This window comes from Mytilus trossulus, chromosome 4 (assembly GCF_036588685.1).
Source record: "Mytilus trossulus isolate FHL-02 chromosome 4, PNRI_Mtr1.1.1.hap1, whole genome shotgun sequence".
Classification (NCBI taxonomy): domain Eukaryota; kingdom Metazoa; phylum Mollusca; class Bivalvia; order Mytilida; family Mytilidae; genus Mytilus; species Mytilus trossulus.
The window spans coordinates 19,393,162-19,416,183 of NC_086376.1; the positions used below are offsets into that span (position 1 = coordinate 19,393,162).

The 23,022-nt window shown below is 32.6% G+C and overlaps 2 protein-coding genes across 2 annotated transcripts in view; both read right to left on the minus strand.

The window, feature by feature from the left end:
• Positions 1-23,022, minus strand: part of LOC134716470 (von Willebrand factor A domain-containing protein 5A-like) — a 390,229-nt gene that overhangs the window by 275,675 nt on the left and 91,532 nt on the right. The gene's annotated exons all lie outside the window — the stretch shown is intronic.
• On the minus strand, positions 374-22,883 carry LOC134714830 (uncharacterized). The gene is made up of 5 exons (XM_063576440.1): positions 22,323-22,883; positions 18,416-18,544; positions 13,585-13,735; positions 8,600-8,827; positions 374-2,326 (listed from the first exon to the last, which is right to left on the minus strand). The coding sequence occupies exons 1-5, from the start codon at positions 22,877-22,879 to the stop codon at positions 2,141-2,143; spliced, it is 1,251 nt and encodes a 416-aa protein (XP_063432510.1). The 5' UTR covers positions 22,880-22,883; the 3' UTR covers positions 374-2,140.

Below are 23,022 nucleotides of genomic sequence, written 5' to 3' on the forward strand. Positions count from 1 at the left end.
CTCATAAATTATGTTGATGGACCAGAATGTTTTTTCCAGAGTGCAGTTTACTAACCATCTTCGCTAGCCAAGGATTACTATCCACTCCCGCTCTCTTCACCCTTGGCGGATTGAGATAAAATTTCGGAGACACAGGGTAAGGATTTTTATTGGTTGCAGTCGAAGCTCGCTGCATCCAATCAAAAAGCATCTTCAACATGATCACGTGCAGTGGCGGATGCAGGTATTTTCGAAAGGGGGGGTGCTAGCCCAGGGCAAAGGGGGGGTGCAGGGGGGTGCAAACATATGTCCCGATTCAAATGCATTGATCGGCCAAAATAAAGGGGGGGTGCAGACCCCCGGAACCCCCCCTCTGGATCCGCCACTGACGTGTAAATGTAGAAAGTGTTTGTAAACAATTGCCACATGTTTATTGTGCAACAAGTCTTTACATCCCGAAACATACAACTATATTAAGTGACTACTTGAATGTTTTTAATCAACTAATAGAAGTTCCTGTGTATATTTCGTGCACAAATGCATGAATGTTTGTGTATATTTTCGTTTCCGGCTTTACCAAGTGTGTAGAACCTAGACATTACCATGTTTTTACCTCCAAATTGAAGAGTTGAAGTGCTACCATTGGTCAAGAATAATGTATTCGGAATGGGCATGACTTTAATGTTCCGGCAGATGGCGTAACATTGTTTTCACAAATGTTGGCTCAATCCGCCAAGGGTGAAGAGAGCGGGAGTGGATCGTAATCCTTGGCTAGCGAAGATGTTTACTAACCAGAAAGTTTCTAAACTTGCATGTTAGAAATCATTCTTCCAAATTTCAAAGTCGTCTATTATACTATTGTGACATGAATTTACAATTTTAGCTCAATATAATTTATTAGGTTAAAATAATATCAATGTTCAAATTAATAAAATATACAAAATCACATTGTAAACAAACATCCTGGCTATGTAAAAAAACAGATGCTTCCCAGTCATTTGCCAGTGTGCAATATATAATAATTAATATAATAATTTTGGATCCTGATTTGAACTGGGCCCATAATCAAAAATATAAGTACATGTTTAGATATAGCATATCAAAGAAGCCCAATAATTCAATTTTTGTTAAAATCAAACTTAGTTTAATTTTGGACCCTTTGGAACTTAATGAAGACCAATTTGAAAACGGGCCCAAAAATTAACATTCTACATACACAGTTATATTCGGCATACCTGAGAACCCCAATTATTCAATTTTTGATGAAATCAAACAAAAGTTTGATTTTGGACCCCGATTTGGGCCAACTTGAAAACTGGACCAAAATTCAAAAATGTAAGTACATTTTTAGATTCAGCATATCAAAGAACCCTAAGTATTCAATTTTTGTCAAAATCAAACTAAGTTTAATTTTGGACCCTTTGGACCTTAAAATTTGGTATATCAAAGAACCCCAATTATTCAATTTTTGATGAAATCAAACAAAGTTTAATTTTGGACCTTTTGGGCCCGTTATTCCTAAACTGTTTGAACCAAAACTCCCAAAATCAATCCCAACCTTCCTTTTATGGTCATAAACCTTGAGTTTGAATTTCATAGATTTCTATTCACTTTTACTAAAGTAAGAGTGTGAAAACTGAAAGTATTCAGAAGACTACGATGACGATAACGAACATGATAGCAATATGAAACGAAAAATATTTTCAATTTTTGCGGTCGTATAAAAAAAAAACTTATCACCTTTGAAAAGTGTGACCATGCCAGGGTTTCTGCTGGCGGTCGCCATTTTTGAAAAGTTGTTTGAAAAACCATCTTACTTAAGCATGTTAAGGGAGGGGGGTCGAAAAAAAGGTAAATTTTAAATAAAAAAATATAATTATATTACTTGGCATAAAAAATAATAAAGTGGCGAAAAAATATACTGTTTTGCCAAAAGAGGTGGCGAAAAAAATAATTGACTCAGTAAAAAGATTGCCCAGGTCAATTTCTGGTAGCCATTGGCGACTGGGCAACCGTTAATTTTTCCCCCTGAAAATACAATAAAGTATTGCTTACATCAATTATTTCTTAATTAATACTAAAGAGCAGTTTTTATCAAGCAACTAACACAAAGACAATTGATCTCTGTCTAAATTCATTGTTTAATTTCTTTTACCTTAACTCACACAGTCTGCATCAACAATTTCTCGATGCCTAACAAAACAGGGATAAGATCCTTTCTTCCTTCCTTTGATAATAAGTTACATTCTTTACTGTATCTCACTTCTGCCCTTAGATTCTTTGTTTTGTCCTTTATAAGAAGATTGTCTAAATACTCCTTACTGCTTTGAAGTGAAACAAATGTTACCTAATGACAAAGAGAAAGGAATTGATAATAAAGTTGTCTATATCATAATGTAACAAATAGCACTACATTGTATACATGCAATCACATCAGCAAAATATATAAAGAGTATGATAGTATTCATATGAAAATAAGTCATTAAGACTACTTGAAACATTTCTCCTCTCAACAATTTGAAAATATGTCAATTGTTAAGAAATTGGGGTATGTTCATACATGTTACTGTCATAAATATGTTATAATTCATCCCTACAAACAAAATCCTGTCATGATGCATGCAAAACAATAGATAACTGACATGTCAGCTAAGAATCAACTTGCCTATAACTTTTGAGTCAGGCAAATAAAACAAATATATTTCATACTCATGCATGTCATGCAAGCAAAACAGTTTAAGTAGTTTTTTCACTTTTCATTAACATTTGAAAAAATAACACATTGTTATTCAACAAGTGTCACACAATAAACAAGAGGCTCTCAAGAGCCTGAATCGCTCACCTTAATTCTTTTGGTTAAATCTCTCAGTCATCAATGATTATTTTGGCTTTTCAATTTATTTAAATGTTCTTTGGATCGTCCTATTTTCTTCAAAAGCCAAAAAAAAATAATCATTTTCTCCTATGTTCTATTTAAGCCATAGGAGCTATGTTTCTTGACATACATGACATACAAGGAAATAAAATATAAAATTTATACTAGATACTCTGAAACTCATTTAGCCTAACTTTGGCTGAAATTGATACAGCAGTTTCAAAGGAGAAGATTTTTTAAAACAGCAGTTTCAAAGGAGAAGATTTTTTAAAGTCAACATGATGAACAAATTGTGAAAAAAGTCTTTAAAGGGCAATAACTCCTTAAGGGGTCAATTGATAATTTTGGTCAAATTGACTTATTTGTATATCTAAATTTGCTGAACATTATTGCTGTTTACAGTTTATCTCTATCTATAATAATATTCAAGATAATAAACAAAAACTGCAAAATTTCCTTAAAATTATCAATTCAGGGGCAGCAATCCAACAACAGGTTGTCTGATTCATCTGAATTTCAGGGCAGATAGATATTGACCTGATAAACAATATTACCCCCATGTCAGATTTGCTCTAAATGCTTTGGTTTTTGAGTTATAAGCCAAAAACTGCATTTGACCCCTATGTTCTATTTTTAGCAATGACGACCATGTTTGTTGATAGATCAAAACTTCTGATATAATTTACAAACTAGATACCCTAAGGAACATTCAGTTAAAGTTTGGAAGTATTTGGCCCAGTAGTTTCGAAGGAGAAGATTTTTGTAAAAGATTACTAAGATTTACGAAAAATGGTTAAAAATTGACTATAATGGGCAATAACTCCTAAAGGGGTCAACTGACCATTTCCGTCATGCTGACTTATTTGTAAATCTTACTTTGCTGAACATTATTGCTGTTTACAGTTTATCTCTATCTATAATAATATTCAAGATAATAACCAAAAACAGCAAAATTTCCTTAAAATTACCAATTCAGGGGCAGCAACCCAACAACGGGTTGTCTGATTCATCTGAAAATTTCAGGGGCAGATAGATCTTGACCTGATAAACAATTATACCCCTGGTCAGATTTGCTCTAAATGCTTTGGTTTTTGAGTTATAAGCCAAAAACTGCATTTGACCCCTATGTTCTATTTTTAGCAATGGCGACCATGTTTGTTGATAGATCAAAACTTCGGATACAATTTATAAACTAGATACCCTAAGGAACATTCAGCAAAAGTTTGGAAGTATTTGGCCCAGTAGTTTCAGAGGAGAAGATTTTTGGTAAAAGATGACTTAAAATTACCAATTCAGGGGCAGCAACCCAACAATGGGTTGTCTGATTCATCTGAAAATTTCAGGGCAGATAGATCTTGACCTAATAAACAATATTACCCCATGTCAGATTTGCTCTAAATGCTTTGGTTTTTGAGTTATAAGCCAAAAACTGCATTTGACCCCTTTGTTCTATTTTTAGCAATTGTGACCATGTTTGTTTAAAGATCAAAACTTCGGATACAATTTATAAACTAGATACCCTAAGAAACATTCAGTTAAAGTTTGGAAGTATTTGGCCCAGTAGTTTCAGAGGAGAAGATTCTTGAAATAGTTTACGACGACAGACGACGACGGACGCCAAGTGATTGCATAAGCTCACTTGGCCCTTCCGGCCAGGTGAGCTAAAAAGGGGTTAAAACAGATTTTTTTTTCATTTAGAAAGGGGCATAACTCTACACCCGTTAAATGACACCTGCAAAATTCAAACTTAATCTGTGTATTGTGGTAATAAGCATTTTGTATAAGTTTCATAACATTTGACAATATTTGATTCAGGCAAACCTAAGAAAGAGAACAGTTAATAAAAATCAGCAATTTTTTCAATTTATTAAGGGACATAAATTTTGTGGTTATTAGCATTGTGTATAAATTTTCATAACATAGTTAGGTTGAGGCAAATTAAAGTCAGAGAACACCAACCAAATAAAAAAATCAAAGTGATGGATATCACTCATGGAAAGATTAAAACAGTAGTTTGGATTATTTCATATTAAAGTATGGTGGGGGAAAATGAACATTTATAGAGCACTGTAGCTGAAAATTGCATTTACAGCAGGTCTTTAGAAGGAAATAATGCTTTTCCGGTATGAGGATAAAATGAACTCAAATTAAATAATATGGGTCTCTAAATTTGCACAATTTTATTTAAATTGCAGTTTATATCTAATCAAAATTATGTTGCCGGTTCTGAACAGGTTTCAAAAAAACAAAAAATGCAAAAATTCTTCTAGTAAATGTTACCAAATATCCTTGTAAGACATAAACTTAGACCAACAGCTAAAAACTTTAAAGTGCCAACAAAAATAATCTAAAAATGTTGTTTTAGGGCATTTTGTAAGTTGAAACAGAGGTTATATGGCATTGAAAATTAAAAGTTTTAGAGTGCCTTTTGTTCAAATTTTAGTGTATTTTTCAACACAGGGCATTTTCAATTGTATTTTTCAAAGTAAACTAATTAAAAAACTAATGTTATTGAAATGTGAATTCTTTCTTGATTGCAAAAATATATATTTACTTCTAATAAAAATTCAAATGACTAAAATAGACATAATGATTGATGGGAAATAACTAATAAACAATGTTTTTTATAATTAAAAGTTTATAAATTTTAAAACTGTTTCAAGCCAATTCCTGATAAAAAAGTGAACTATTCTAAATTGTTGATTAATTACAGATGATTATTGGAAATTTATCAAGTAAATTATAGACCATACTTGAATACCTTTTATATATTCATATTTATATTCATATTTCATTTTTTTAAGATCTTGCTAATCCATTTATCATTTATCTTTCAGAAATAATTTACAGAATTACTTTATGTAATGTAGATCAAAAGTAATTGGCAATAAATAAATCTATCATCCTTATAAATATCAAACAAATAATACACACATTTGTGTAATCAATTAGGAGGTCAAATACTTGTGTATTAAGAATTAGATGCATATTGAAGTGGTCTGTACAATTATGTAAGACTGATGTAGATAGGTAATGTGGTCAATTTGATTGTCAGTTTAGGAGGTGGGGCATTGTAATTAAAAGTCCACCTTGTCTCTGATTGTTTAGTGATAATGACAGTTGTCAATCATACTAGTTGAATCAATACCCACTTACCTACTCAAAATGTTTTTAAAAAAGCCTGCACATCAACACACTTTAATGACATACATTCTTGAATGAACTGCTCCAATAATATACCCAGTTTTTTCCAGTTTATTTGTGTATTATGTGCACATACATGAGAACTATAGGGAACTATATTTTAGTGTGAATACATTTAGTAACAGTAGCTAAACTGTCCTGTTGTTAGGGAGGGTGGTGCCTAAGTAAAGATTTAGAACAAGTTCTAATCTTTCCAAAAATGTTTGTTTTTTGCCCATTATTGACTCCTCATTCCTAAACTAGTACTGTTCGTTCCATAACCCCAAAAATCAATCAAAACATTCCTTTTGTGGTATTGAACCTTCTTGTAAAAATTTCATAAGAGATCCATAAACTCAAATTAAAGTTATTGTCTAGAAACCAAATGTGTCTTTGGATCATGCTGATGCAGATCGCAATGACAACTTCATAGCATAAAGGGCAATAACTCCTATACAGGTCAATTGATCCTTTTGGTCATGTTGACTTATTTTCAGACTAACTTGGCCGAATATTGTTGCTCTTTACAGTTCAAATTTGATTTTATTTGGCCTAGTAGTTTCAGTGAAGATTTTTGTAAGGGTTTATAAATGGAGATGAGGAACATCAAGTCATTATAAAAGCTCACTTGACCCGTAAGGCCAGGTGAGCCAAAAAGGGGAAAGAGATGCGGACATGGTCAAAAGTAACTAATAACCAGATGCTCTGCAGGGCACAGCTTTATACGACTGCACAGATTGAACCCTGAACAGTTGGGGCAAGTATGGACACAACATTCAAGCTGGATTCAGCTGTAAACTTGGATTGTGATTAAATAGTTGACACAGCATATATAGGTTTCTGACACAGAATGAATGTGTCTAATGAACTTATTTTTTTTGTTTTGCCTTTGAGCAATTCACTATGCTGTTGAATATTAATCCTCTCAAAAAAAAGTTTGAAGAAATTTTCTATTTATTTATGAAATTCCAAATGAGAAAAATTGAACCCCCCCTCCATTTTTTTTTCACATCCCCTATCCTTTATTCCAAAACTGATCTCAATTCCAATTTCTAATGGAGTTTGTAACAATAATTTCTCATTTAAATACATCATAAAATATTAAAATGTAAAATAGTGCTTGTTATCACTGAATGGTAAAGATTGTTTTAATTTATCAGTTGGTAGTAAAAGTGAATATACATTGTATATTGTATAAAACAATGATTTAAGTTGATTCAACTACCTATTCTGGACAAAGAAAGATAACTCAAATTGAAAATAAATTTCTTGCTATTGCACAATATTGTGCAATTAGATATTTCTTTCTATTGCGCAATACTGTGCAATTGAAAATACTTGCTATTACACAATACTGTAAAATTGAAGATTTCTTGCTATTGTGCAATACTATGCAATTGAAAATTTCATGCTATTGCACAATACTGTGCAATTGAAGATTTCTTGTTATTGCTGAGTACTGTGCAATTGAAAATTTCTTGCTATTGCACAATACTTTTAGATCCTGATTTTGACCAACTTCTGGGCCCATAATAAAAAATCTAAGTACATGCTTGGATTCAGCATATCAAAGAACCCCATGAATTCATTTTTTGTTAAAATCAAACTAAGTTTAATTTTGGACCCTTTGGACTTTAATGTAGACCAATTTGAAAACAGGACCAAAAATTAAGAATCTACATACACAATTAGATTTGGCATATCAAAGAACCCCATTTATTCAATTTTTTATGAAATCAAACTTAGACCCCAATTTGGACCAACTTGAAAACTGGGCCAATAATCAAAAATCTAAGTACATTTTTAGATTCAGCATATCAAAGAACCCCAAGGATTCAATTTTTGTCAAAATCAAACTAAGTTTAATTTTGGACCATTTGGACCTTAATGTAGACCAATTTGTTAACCGGACCAAAATATAAAATCTACATACACAGTTAGTTTCGGCATATCAAAGAACCCCAATTTTTCAATTTTTGATGAAATCAAACAAAGTTTAATTTTGGACTCTTTGGGCCCTTTATTCCTAAACTGTAAAGACCAAAACTCCCAAAATCAATACCAACCTTCCTTTTATGGTCATAAACCTGGTGTTTAAATTTCATAGATTTCTATTTACTTATACTAAAGTAATGGTGCAAAAACCAAGAAAAATGCTTATTTGGATCCCTTTTGGCCCCTAATTCCTAAACTGTTTGAACCGAAATCATGCCCAACCTTCCTTTTGTGGTCATAAACCTTGTCAAATTTCATAGATTTCTATTCACCTAAATTAAAGTTACTGTGCGAAAAACAAGAAAATGCTTATTTGGGCCCTTTTTGGCCCCTAATTCCTAAAATGATTGGACCAAAACTTCCAAAATCAATCCCAACCTTCCTTTTGTGGTCATTAACCTACATGACCTAGGGTTAAAAGATTTCTATTCGCTTTTACTAAAGTTAGAGTGCGAAAACTAAAAGTATTCGGACGACGACGATGCAGACAACGACACCAACGGGATAGTAATACACGACGAAATTTTTTTCAAATTTTGCAGTCGTGTAAAAAACATGAAAGCAAACCTTTGTCCCTTGGACAATAAATCCAAATATTCCATTGAATTCAAATAATGATGCTGCTGACTGGGTTACAGCTAACATTTCGCCAATATGTTGTCCTTTCAATCTTGAATGTACATGCTCAGCAATACTGTCTGTTTTTATTATAGTGCTGCTCCTCAATCTCATTTTCTTTGCTTCTGGTGATGAATCAGAATCCTGGTCCAGTAAATTACTGTACTCCTTTTTTACCTAAAAGCAAATTATTGCATGCCAATTATCTATAAATTATGGTGCCATTGTAATAAATATAATAATAACAGCTGAGGCAAAAGAGCAAGTTACATGTAAACATGCCTTGTTAATCTAGAGGCTTTAACATGCTTAAGAAGCTTGTATCTATCATCTGAAAACCTTCAATTTAATTGAAGATTTTTTTCAGTTAACTCTTCTCTTAGATCAGAGAACTAGAGGCTCTACAGAGCCTGTGTGGCTCACCTTGGTCTATGTGAATATTATACAAAGGAAGCAGATGGATTCATGACAAAATTGTGTTTTTTTAGTGATGGTAATGTGTTTGTACATCTTACTTTACTGAACATTTTTGCTGCTTACAATTATCTATATCTATAATGAACTTGGCCCAGTAGTTAAAGTGGAAAATGTTAGTAAAAATTGACAAATTTTATGACAATTGTGGTCAAGTTGACTTATTTGTAAATCTTACTTTGCTGACCATTATTGCTGTTTACAGTTTATCTCTATCTATAATAACATTCACGATAGTAACCAACAAGATGCTTCACAGGGCGCAGCTTTATACAACTGCAGAAGTTGAACCCTGAACGGTTGGAGCAAGTATGGACACAACTTTCAAGCTGGATTCAGCTCTTAATTTGGATTGTGATTAAATAGTTGACACAGCATAGGTTTCTGACACAGAATGAATGTGGGCTTATGAACTTAAAATTTTTGTTTTGCCTTTGTGTAATTCACTATGCTGTTGAATATTAATCCTCTCAAAAAATGATTGAAGAAATTTTCTTTTTATTATGAAATCTGAAATGAGAAAAATTTAACCCCCCCCCCCCCCCCCCAATTTTTTTCAACATTCCCCTTTCCCTTTTTCCAAAACTGATCTCAATTCAAATTTCTAATGGAGTTTGCAACAATAACTACTCATTTAAATACATCATAAAATATTAAAATGCAAAAAAAGTGCTTGTTATCACAGAATCGTAAAGATTGTTTTAATTTTTCAGTTGGTAGTAAAAGTGAAAAAACATTGAATATTGTATAAAACAATGATTTAAGTTGATTCAACTATTATTCTGGACAAAGAAAGATAACTCCAATTGAAAATTTCTTGCTATTGCACAATAGTGTGCAATTAGATTTGTTTTGCTATTGTGCAATGCTGTTCAATTGAAAATACTTGCTATTCCACAATACTGTGCAATTGAAGATTTCTTGCTATTGCTGAATGCTGTGCATATTTGGGCCCTCTTTTGGCCCGTTATCCCTAAACTATTGGAACCAAAACTCCCAAAATTAATCCCAACCATCCTTTTGTGGTCATAAACCTTGTGTCAAAATTTCATAGATTTCTATTAACTTATACGAAAGTCCAACCTTCTTTTTGTGGTCATAAACCTTGTGTCTAAATTTCATAGAAATCTATTCACTTTTACTAAGGTTAGCGTGCGATAACAAAAAGTATTCGGATGACAACGACAACGGCAACACCAATATGATACCAATATACAACCAAACAGTTTTAAAATTTTGCGGTCCTATAAAAACTGAAAATTTCCTTAAAATTAGCAATTCAGGGGCAGCAACCCAACAACAGGTTTTCCAATTCATATAAAAACTTCACGGCAGATAGATCTTGACCTGATAAACAATTTATGTATTAACTCCTCGTCAGATTTGTTCTAAATGCTTTGGTTTTTGAGTTATAGGCCAAAAACTGCATTTCCCCCTATGTTCTAATTTAAGCCATGGCAGCCATCTTGGTTGGTTTGTCAGGTCATGGGACACATTTCTTAAACTAGATACCCCAATGATGATTGTGGCTAAGTTTGGTTTAATTTGGCCCAGTAGTTTCAGAGAAGATGATTTTTGTAAAAGTTAACGACAACGGACGCAAAGTGATTTCAGTAGTAATCCCTATAACCTACTACACTTGTTGCAAAGCTGACTATGTTGACCCTAATGACTTGACCAAACATATTGAGACAACAAACCCACCAGAAAGCTCACAACTCTATCAAGTCAACACCACTGTTCAGTTAGTGGTATACAGCATCACAAAAAAGTCGTTGTTTATACAACTTTGATTAATCCATTGTCAGTATTTCACTTTTAATCATCCAGGCACAGCCATGTGTCCTAAACTTGCTAGTTGAACACAAGGTAATTGCCAATACTCTTTTATTGCTGTTTATATAGTCTAATCCTAGATAACTTGAGGCTATTTACTGTTTTTCTCTGACTTTTCTGATATGAATTTTGAGTTTCTAGGACTTTTTTCCCTGTCGGTATCAATTTTGTAAACAAAAAAAAAAACTGAAAATTTTTTGAGGTTGACATTCTCAACCAGATGCTCTGCAGGGTGCAGCTTTCCCTTTTTCCAAAACTGATCTCAATTCAAATTTCTAATGGAGTTTGCAACAATAACTACTCATTTAAATACATCATAAAATATTAAAATGCAAAAAAAGTGCTTGTTATCACTGAATCGTAAAGATTGTTTTAATTTATCAGTTGGTAGTAAAAGTGAAAAAACATTGTATATTGTATAAAACAATGATTTAAGTTGATTCAACAATCTGGACAAAGAAAGATAACTCCAATTGAATGAAAATTTCTTGCTATTGCACAATATTGTGCAATTAGATATTTCTTGCTATTGTGCAATACTGTGCAATTGAAAATACTTGCTACTGCACAATACTGTGCAATTGAAGATTTCTTGCTAATGCACAATACTGTACAATTGAAGATTTCTTGCTATTGCTGAATACTGTGCAATTGAAAATTTCTTGCTATTGCACAATACTTAATATAATAATTTTGAATCCTGATTTGAACCAACTTGAAAACTGGGCCCATAATCAAAAATCTAGTACATGTTTAGATTCAGCATATTAAAGAAGCCCAAGAATTTAATTTTTGTTAAAATCAAACTAAGTTTAATTTTGGACCCTTTGGACCTTAATGTAGACCAATTTGAAAACAGGACCAAAAATTAAGAATCTACATACACAGTTAGATTTGGGATATCAAAAAACCCTAATAATTAAATTTTTGATGAAATCAAACAAAGTTTAATTTTGGACCCTGATTTGGACCAACTTGAAAACTTGGTCCATAATCAAAAATCTAAGTGCATTTTTAGATGCAGCATATTAAAGAACCCCAAGGATTCAATTTTTGTTAAAATCAAACTTAGTTTAATTTTGGACCCTTTGGACCTTAATGTAGACCTATTTGAAAACGGGACCAAAAATTAAGAATCTACATACACAGTTAGATTTGGAATATCAAAGAACCCCAATTATTCAATTTTTGATGAAATCAAACAAAGTGTAGTTTTGGACCCTATGGGCCCCTTATTCCCAAACTGTTGGCAGCAAAACACCCAAAATCAATCCTAACCTTCGTTTTATGGTCATAAACCTTGTGTTTAAATTTCATAGATTTCTATTTACTTAAGTTATGGTGCGAAAAACCAAGAAAAATGCTTATTTGGGCCCCTAATTCCTAAACTGTTGGGATCTTAACTCCCAAAATCAATCCCAACCTTCCTTTTGTGTTCATTAACCTTGTGTATAAATTTCATTTATTTCTATTTACTTAAACTAAAGTTATTGTGCAAAAACCAAGAATAATGCTTATTTGACCTTTTTTGGCCCCTAATTCCTAAACTGTTGGAACCAAAACTCCCAAAATCAATCCCAACCTTCTGTTCGTGGTCATAATTCTGTCAAAATTTCATAGATTTCTATTTACTTAAACTAAAGTTACTGTGCGAAAACCAAGAAAATGCTTATTTGGGCCCTTTTTGGCCCCTTATTCCTAAAATGTTGGAACCAAACTCCCAAAATCAATCCCAACCTTCCTTTTGTGGTCATAAACTTTGTGTTAAAATTTCATAGATTTGTATTAACTTTTACTAAAGTTAGAGTGCTAAAACTAAAAGTATTCGGACGACAACGAGAACGACAATGACGACACCAATGTGATAGCAATATACGACGAAAAAATTTTCAAATTTTGCGGTCGTATAAAAAGCTGGAGATTTCAAATTTTAACAGAAGGGACGGAAGAGGGTCTTAAAAGTGGGAGATTTTGACTCCCGCTGGAAGAATCACATGTTATCATTCAATGATTAAAATAACCAGTGAAGCCTGCTTCAATGTAGTGTGACATTCCAACAATGACGTCACAATAAAATATAATATAGGTTGGATATATTTAGAATTTCTCGTCATACTGATTTTAAAAGAAACGTAAAATAGTGTAAAGGAGAGCTCAATATACAATAATTTCGAGAGAAACAGAAGGGAAATGTGTAAAAAAGTGTTTAAAGTCAATCTATTCATTCGTGTCTCCCCTTCTCATCAATCTCAGTAAGATTTGTTGGGGGGTTTTCCACACTATAAAAACAAAATGAATGATGTGAGGGAATGTCACTCTGGTCAACCCCATTGGGGATTGACGGCTTAAAGCCGTCTTTCCCCAAAAACTAGCAAATTAGCAAGTTGTACACTGTCCAAACTAGGTATTTATTTGTAAAGCCGTCTTTCCCCAAAAACTAGCAAATTAACAAGTTATACACTGTCCAAACTAGGTATTTATTTGTAAACTCTGAAAATTAAATAAAAAATAACTGTGTCCTTAGACCAATTAAATAAATAAGCAATGCCTTGTAAGCTTCCATTATTGTTAATTTCTATGGTGATTGCTGAGATAAAAAACTATAATGTACTGACAATGCTAACCTCAACAACAGCAACAACTCTTGACACTAGTTTTGATGTAATTGAACCCTTCTCAGCTGTGTAGCTTCTCATTACTGCATCTGGCATTGATGTTACAGTATGCTTTCCATGATTGAAATAATAACTGCACCCTGGAGTGTTTGTTGTGTCACTGGAAAATAGTATTTTTCTTGTAAATAAACAATAAAATTGAGAATGCAAATGGGGAATGTGTCAAAGAGACAACAACCCGACCATAGAACAAACAACAGCAGAAAGTCACAAAGAGGTCTTCAATGCGAGGAGAAATTCCTGCACCCTAAGGCATTCCTCTGCTGTCCCCCCCCCCCCCAAAAAAAAACAAGAGTGCACACGCTGAAATGTCTCGCCTTCTTTACAAATCATTAATATTATGTTGATAGTCCTAGGTATGAAGCTTTATTAATAACTGTCACGTAAACTTAACATTAACCAAGATAACTAAACAAAGACCAAAGAACCATGAAAATGAGGTCAAGGTCAGATGAACCATGCCAGGCAGACACTTACAGCTAACAATGGTTCAATACAACAAATATAGTTGACCTATTACTTATAGTTTAAGAAAAATAGACAAAAACACAAAAACTTAACACTGAGCAATTCAATGAACCATGAAAATGAGGTTGAGGTCAAATAACACCTGTGCAACTGACATATAGATCATATAGATCATAAAATATTTCTTATGGCATATAGTATTGGCTAAAAAGACCAAAACTCAAAAACTTAACTTTGACCACTGAACCATGAAAATGAGGTCAAGGTCAGATGACATCTGCCGCTGACATGTACACCTTACAATCATTCCATACAACAAATATAGAAGATATATTGCATAAAGTATGAGAAAAACAGACCAAAACACAACCAGTTGCTTCGCAGGGCGCAGCATTATATGACTGCAGATGTAGAACCCTGAACAGATGGGACAAGTATGGACACAACTTTTAAGTTTGATACAGCTTTAAGGCCTAAAAAAAAAAGATATGTGTTTCCAGTAACCTCATTTTGAAAAATAGGGTCGGTAGGTCGGAATTCTTTTTTCTTTTTGACATAGTAAATGAAATCCGGAAAATTAGCATGTTTTTTCCAAGTCCGGATCCGTAATTAGTTTCAAAAACCGGAAGTGTGCCATTTGCAATGTTTTTGAAGCACCTGCTGTGCAAATTTTTTGGATTTTAACCTATTTGGAATACCTTTTAACATTAATAAAATGTTTTACTGGCTTTCTATGCAAGAGGAAGCAAGAGAGAAAAAATATTATGTCATCTATCAGAAGCCTGTGTCAAAAACAGGGTCGGTTGATAATTTTTTTTTTAAATTTTTTTTGAAGATCCAATAAAAAAGTTAGGGTCGGGGCTAAAAAACAGGGTCGGTCGGGTTACCGGAAACACAGCTCTTTTTTTTCTCGGCCTAAATGTGGAATGTGATTAAATAGATGACACAACATAGGTTTATGTCACATTATGATTTGGACCCTTTGGACCTTAATGTAGACCAATTTGAAAACTGGACCAAAAATTAAGAATCTACATACACAGTTAGATTTGGAATATCAAAGAACCCCATTTATTCAATTTTTGATGAAATCAAACAAAGTTAAATTTTGGACCTCGATTTGGACCAACTTGAAAACTGGGCCAATAATTAAAAATCTAAGTCCATTTTTAGATTCAGCATATTAAAGAACCCCAAGGATTCAATTTTTGTCAAAATCAAACAAAGTTTAAGTTTGGACCCTTTGGACCTTAATGTTAACCAATTTGAAAACGGGACCAAAAATTAAGAATCTATATACACAGTTTATTTTTGGAATATCAAAGAACCCCAATTATTCAATTTTTGATGAAATCAAACAAAGTTTAATTTTGGACCCTTGGGGCCCCAAATTCCTAAACAGTTGGGACCAATACTCCCAAAATCAATACCAACCTTCCTTTTATGGTCATAAACCTTGTGTTTAAATTTCATAGATTTCTATTCACTTATACTCAAGTTATAATGTGAAGACCAAGAAAAATGTTTATTTGGGCCCCTTTTTGGCCCCTAATTCCTAAACTGTTGGGATCTCAACTCCCCAAATCAATACCAACCTTCCTTTTGTGGTCATAATAGTTATCAAGATTACCAGGATTATAATAAACCTTGCGTTTAAATTTCATAGATTTCTATATTTTACTTAAACTAAAGTTATTGTGCAAAAAACAAGAATAATGCTTATGTTGGCCCTTTTTTGGCCCCTAATTCCTCAACTGTTAAAACTAAAACTCCCAAAATCAATCCCAACCTTCCTTTTGTGGTCATAAACCTTGTGTCAAAATTTCATAGATTTCTATTAACTTAAACTAAAGTTACTGTGCGAAAACCAAGAAAATGCTATAAGTCCAATACTACATGTAAGTACCTGACATTTCTTTATACATTATTTAACAGTAGTGTAAGGGAGATAAATCTGAACATACTTTGTATGTGAACTGCTTTTGTATTACCTACCTTACACTGATTTTAAATTGTCTTAAAATTGTCAATTGACCAGAAAAACCTAGTTTTACCCCTTTTTTGCCCCTAATTCAAAAACATTTAAAGCCATAACCCCCCAAAGTCATTAGTTACAATCCTTAACGGTATGGAAACTTGTGTTATAATTTTAGAGAGATTCATCTACCAAGGGATACCTCTAGTGGAATAAACCTTCTGGTAAAAATTTATAGATATCCATTCACTACGTCTTAAGTTAGTGTCCATAAACCTAGTTTTTCTCCTTTCTTGCCCCTAATTTAGCCTTTAGACCCTAATTCCAATACATTTTGAGCCACCCCCCTTCCTAGTCATTATTTTATGAAAACTACAAAAATGCTTATTTTTGGCCCCTTTTTGACCCCTCTAATATCTGAACTATTGGGATCATAACTCCCAAAAGGATTAAACCTGCATGTTTATGAGCTGTCAACCCTCCTCCTATACTTCTGGCCAATGTAGAAAAGTAAACGCATAACGCACATTAAAATTCAGGTAAAGAGAAGTCTGAGTCTGATGTCAGACATGTCAGAAGTTGTAACCAAAGAAAATAAACGAAATGACAATAATCATGATAATACATTAATAACAAGACTACTATCAGTTAACTGACATGCCAGCTCCAGGCTTCAATAAAACTAATTGGAAGACTATGTCTTTATCATATGAATATCAGGCACAATGCATAATTAGCAACACAAAAAAGCATTACTTTTACAAATTTATTACAGATTCACAATTTTTAAAATTATTACTTTTAATTAGCATATCCTCTTTAAACAGACTTTTGTATGTATTAATGTACAGAATAATTCAATACACAGCCTCGTCCTTTTTATCATGTAATATTAGCCAATGGAAATTGCTAATTTCAATCACCAACTTTTTAAATAATCTTGAAATTCATCCTAATTATGTATTATTTACAAGGCAGCTAAATTCATGTGCAACATGTACATAAACTTGCAAAAGTTTCTTTTCTTCTACATCTGATTTTACCTGGATAGATGCACGCTTGATAAAGCTAGTTTCTCTAGTCCAATATTGCATTCATTTTCATCGTTTTGTAAATAATTTTAAACATTCTAATATTTAACAGTCCTTGAAAAATCCAATTGCAAGAAGTTGCTATATCTATTTATGTTTTACTTTATATTATAGTGGGTTATGCATCAGTTCACAAATGTTATGTGAAAGTGTTCATACTGTGGATTCATTTATTTTCGTGGGTATCAATTTTCGTGGATAGAGAAAAAAAGACATTTCGTGGTATACGTAAATTCGTGGATCTCTGATTACCAAAAAAAATTAATTCAGATACGTAATTCGTGGATTTCTCTTTGATTTAAGAGATCATATAACCTCATTGGTTTGTTTAATAATAAAACAAACAAAAAAGAAGGAATTCATTGAAAAAGTTTTGAATTGTCAAAATCCTCGCTTGGTCATTTTAGGTTAAAGTATTCATTGAAAACTTCTATTACAATCAAGGACAAAGACAACTTATTATTTGTTTGTTTTACAATTTATAAATGCTTGTCGGAATTCTATAAGGCAATCAAAACTCTATGATTGAAAGCTCATTTCCTTAATCACGATACTATAAACAGTCATATAAATAAAAGGTGTGAAAATAAATGTTCCTGTCATAAACAATATTACCTCGGGACAATATCCCGTATTTAATCCTATTGATTTTCAAACACTGACTAGTAAACCAAACTATGACACATAATTAACAACTTGCAGTTATTTTCCATGAACAGTTTTAATCAATTTTTAAAGGTTAATTATCACTGACATTCGATATATTTATTATTGATTTAATTAAAATAATTGTATCTTCTATCAATAAACAACATGTGTTACGTTACAATGTTTATCGCTATTCAACACTATATTAGAACTGCATAACATAACCGGAAATAAACATCCAACTCCATACAAATTTATCGGGATTATTCTTCGTTGAATTTTTAAATTCGTGGTTCGCTGTGACCCACAAAACCCACGAAAATTGGTATACCACGAATAAAAATGAATCCACAGTACTAGGTCATCTCAATAATTAATTAGATGGCACATGTCTAGCCTAAAGTACACAAAAAATTCTTATATGTATCATTGTATGTATTGAGTATATATGCAGTGTTAACTGTTTATTTCAGAATCATTGTTATTTGGATATACATTTTTGTACATGTAGTATGCCATAAATCAAATATGAGGACTTGAGTCATATCAGTAACCATGAATTTGAAAGCTAAGCCCCCTTAAAATACAATATACTTACAAAATTTTTAGATCAAATATTCGGACAAATGCTATGAATAAATCCTGAAACATTCTTTCTGAGGGATTTGCACTATTGTCCATAACAAACAGCAACTGGTCAGAAAAAACTTTCAGTTTTGCAAAGATTCTGTAAAGAAAATCAATGAAAGAAATGGAAAAAAAAGTACCATCAATTGACAAATGTGCTTAATATATATATAGATATACATCTCGTCTAAACATCAACCCAACAATGTTAGATCTGTAAATTTGCTTTTGCAAATTTTTGGTTCTTCCCTCTCCGGGATTCGAACATGCTACTGTGATATCGTGACACCAAATCGCCTGCACTGCAGCCGTCCCGCTAGACCACACGATCACCTGACTCAGACGTACTTATAAATATATATATACATTTCATCTACATCCGATTTTACCTGGCTAGATCCATAGATAAAAAGAAAGTTTTGCAAGTTTATGTACATGATGCACATGAATGATATACAACATATTATACTTTACATGTATCTGACTGCTACATGTAATACATTACCCTAAGCAAAGGAATAACAAATACCAATTTTCTTTTATTTGAAAAAGCATGGATAAGTGTGAGCCAAGGCTCCGTGTTGAAGGCCGTACTTTAACCTATAATGGTTTACTTTTTAAATTGTTATTTGGATGGAGAGTTGTCTCATTGGTAATGGCACTCACACCACATCTTCCTATATCTATAAAACTAGTAACATACATTTTTTTAGCTTTCATTGAGGCAACTGCCTTAGTAAATAAATTCCACCAAAAAACTATAAAGGCTCTAAAGAGCCTGTCGCTCAACTGTATTTACTCATGCTTAGGAAATAATGTAAAATAAGGTTACAATCATAATTTATAGTATAAATACCATTAGATACTAAGATACTAAGATACTATAATAATATCTACATGCAAGATAATTATAGCAAACAAGAATGTGTCCTAAGTACATGGATGCCCCACTCGCACTATCATTTTTCATGTTCAATGGACCGTGAATATTGGGTAAAATATCTAATTTAGCATTAAAATTAGGCAGATCATACCATATGGAACATGTATACTATGTTTCAAGTTGTTTGGTCTTCAACTTCATCAAAAACTACGTACCTTGACCAAAAACTTTAACCTGAAACTCCCACTTCTATTTTCTATGTCCAGTAGACTGTGAAATTGGGGTCTCATTTTGCTTTAAAAAAAAATATCAGATCAGAAGCAACAAGTGTACTAAGTATCAAGTTGATTGGACTTCTGCTTCATCAAAAACTACCTTTAGGCCACACCAATTTAATTTCTTCTTCTACAGATTTTTGGACTCCAAAATTTGGGGCGATCGAGCGATTAGAAAATTTTAATAAAAAATATTTAATTTGCAAATTTTTAAGGCGAAGCTTAAAAAGTAAAGGCGAGCGATTATAATTTTTTTTTTGTAAACATAAAATAGTAGGTTTTGACTATATAAAAAACTTGATTTTATTGCTTGTACTTTAACATTTCTTTAATTTCTGAAGTATTGTTTCCCTGTTCACCAAGAAATAATTAAATCTGGTCTATGTATGTGTGACTGACAATGAGACAATTCTGTTGGGGTAGTCAAAGTGAAAATACATTGTATATTGTATAAAACAATGATTTAAGTTGATTCAAATAGACGTATTTACACTTGTATGCAACTTTGTCCGCCATTACATAAAATCACACAGGTTCCCGTAAACTTTGACATAACAATTCAAAACATTTGACGTCACTATAAAAAAAGTGATTGTTGCTTGACGTCAGAAGGTTATTTGGAGGCGATCTAAGGTTATTTGGAGACAAAATTCAGCTTAATACCAAAAGTGTAAATACGTTTATACTATTCCGGACAAAGAAAGATAACTCCAATTGAAAAATTCTTGCTATTCAGTCAGAGCTCAGACATAAACAAGTCTATTTCTGTTTTTGACTTAGAAAAGTCCAAACATGTATTTTTTATAAAAATGTGTTTTCAATTTTAGACTTATCTATTCATGTTGATGAAAAAACTTAACTTGACTTGGTGGCCAAACTACACCACCTATGACAGTAAAAACTTGTCTGAGAGTTCACATGGACTTGATCTATCTATATTTTATTATCTTATTGAACATCCTTACTAAACACAGATGCAGGGTTTCCGCTGGCGGTCGCCATTTTCGCAATTTGCGATAAAATAATAATTGTGGCGATAAAAATTCGTCATTTGCGAAAGAATTTGGCGAAAGAAATATATAGAACAATTTATTTTCCTCCATCTTGTTTATTTACTTTTTTCGAGTTTCTCGGACTTAACCCGTTCAGACAATACTCGGAATTCACCTTGACCTCATTAAGGTTTGGACAGAAAAACAATAATCAGCTGATTGCATTTTATAGCTATCGACAACAAAGGACTATTAATAAAGGTGTTGATTGAGTTGTTTGACAAAATGATATGGTTAAATGGCTTCTGCTAAATGTCACATACAGAATTTATTTACCACTTTGCGACGCACGTGTTTGAAGCAAACTTTTGACGTCTCCTCCGCTTTTAAAGATAATTGAGATACAGCTGTTGTGACAAAAAATGTTCAAAAGCAAGAAAAATCTCGGATTTAAAACTTTAATTATCCATTGACTTAAATAGAGGTAATTGATTAGAGAGACTACTTTAAAGTTGTTTGAGTGACATAAGTGTTTCAAGCATAGGTATACGTCTCAACTTTTTCATTTACGATGTTCAAAAAAAGAAAACTGTCGTTATGAAGAAATCTATCCAAAAGGTTGACTCAAATGAGAGTAGCCCTTCAATAATGATCACACACATGACACATGAAACGAGAGATCAATTTCATGTGATAAAAGCTTTTGTTTTGATGTAAAAAACACTTCTTAGTACAAAAGGGAACATCAGTATTTTTCTTTTAAAGAAACTTTCCATACGAACTATACTGGTATTATATAATCAAAACATGATGTCCATTAATTTTGTTATATTCCAGGACTTATATCTTAATTCTTTACTATTAAAATTATAGTGGGCCAATCAATTAGAAAAGTTGTTTTAAATACAATGAATATTTTTCCCTTTTACATTAAAAAAAAATCTCGTTTTAAAGTAAATGTTTATATAATTAGTGTTAAAATAAGTTTGAGAGCATAATGCTAGACACAATGGGGCAAAATCATCTTATTTAAGGGAAAGGGGGGGGGGGATGTGTAGAAAAAAAGGTAAATTTTAAACAAAAAATGTAGTTATGTTATTTGGCGAAAAAAATAATAAAGTGGCGAAAAAAATATTGTTTTGGCGAAAGAGGTGGCGAAAGAAATAATTGCCCCAGGGGAAACCCTGCACAGATGTTTTACCTCATTAAGTGTGGATCCAGGTGGTTGCATTGTAAGGTTAATTAACATGATCCCCGATTTTTTAGACTCTCATTCATATTTTTCTTTAGAAGACAAGGCATTGGCTATCAATGTTGTCATTATTTGATTTAGATGCATGACCTTTTTATAAGTATGCAAGGGTCTTGAAGTTAACCAATTTTGGTAACTAATCGACTTGTAGTCTGAGTCGATATTTGCAACTTTTTGATTCTGGTCAATTATTTCTTGCTTCACAATATTTGACTTATTTAAGTCGTATTTTGTCTTGCATTAAAGGGAGACAACTCCTAAAACTTACAAATTTAGACCTCTATACATTTTTGTAAGTCAAAAGCAGATTCAGACTTATTTATTTTATGTCTGAGCTCTGACTGCTATTGCACAATATTGTGCAATTAGATATTTCTTGCTATTGCACAATACTGTGCATTTTTCTGGGCAATAGAAATTGAAATCATGAAATTCACATTGTACATTGTATAAGACTTCTATGGCAGTCAACTCACTTCTGACAGATACTCCTGATTAATGGCAATTGTTCTACGTTTTCTGTTTCTTGTTTCTTTTCTTTTGGTTCTACAAATTCATGATACAATGTGGATTTTTCAAATGGTTTGTCTAATACCTTGTTCATTTTAATAGCACTTGAAACCTCAATATCATTTATAAATTCAGCATTTATATCCATGTCGTCCCATGTGTTAAAAGCAAACTGGAAACAGTCATGCTTTGTTTTATACTCCTGGTCCGGGGATTCATAGTGGTTTTTCATATATTCGATAAGTTTGACATTTTTCCCAATCAATTCAAGATATCCAATAATAAAAAGCGAACGTGGGTCATCGTTGTATTTCAGGGTAACACGAAGATCGTTACACACTTCATCTGCAGACCAATCGCTTGTTCGTTCGGGTATATTGACCGGGCTTTCACTTGAAGATCTCCCTTGAGACAGATCAGATGACATATCTTCGTATTCATAATGGCTTCGTTTTTCCCCTGTTGGTAATTTTTTGTTAGAATTAGGTTCATCCTGACCCTCAGCTCGTTGACGATGTGCCATTCTAAGATATCCGGAAGTAGGATTGATCAGAACGTAAGACAACTCGACACGAGGTCAACTCGGACCATTTACAAAAAGTCAACTCGGACCATCTATGATGACAATCTGGAACAATTAAAAAAAAGTTTGTTTCCATTTTTAGG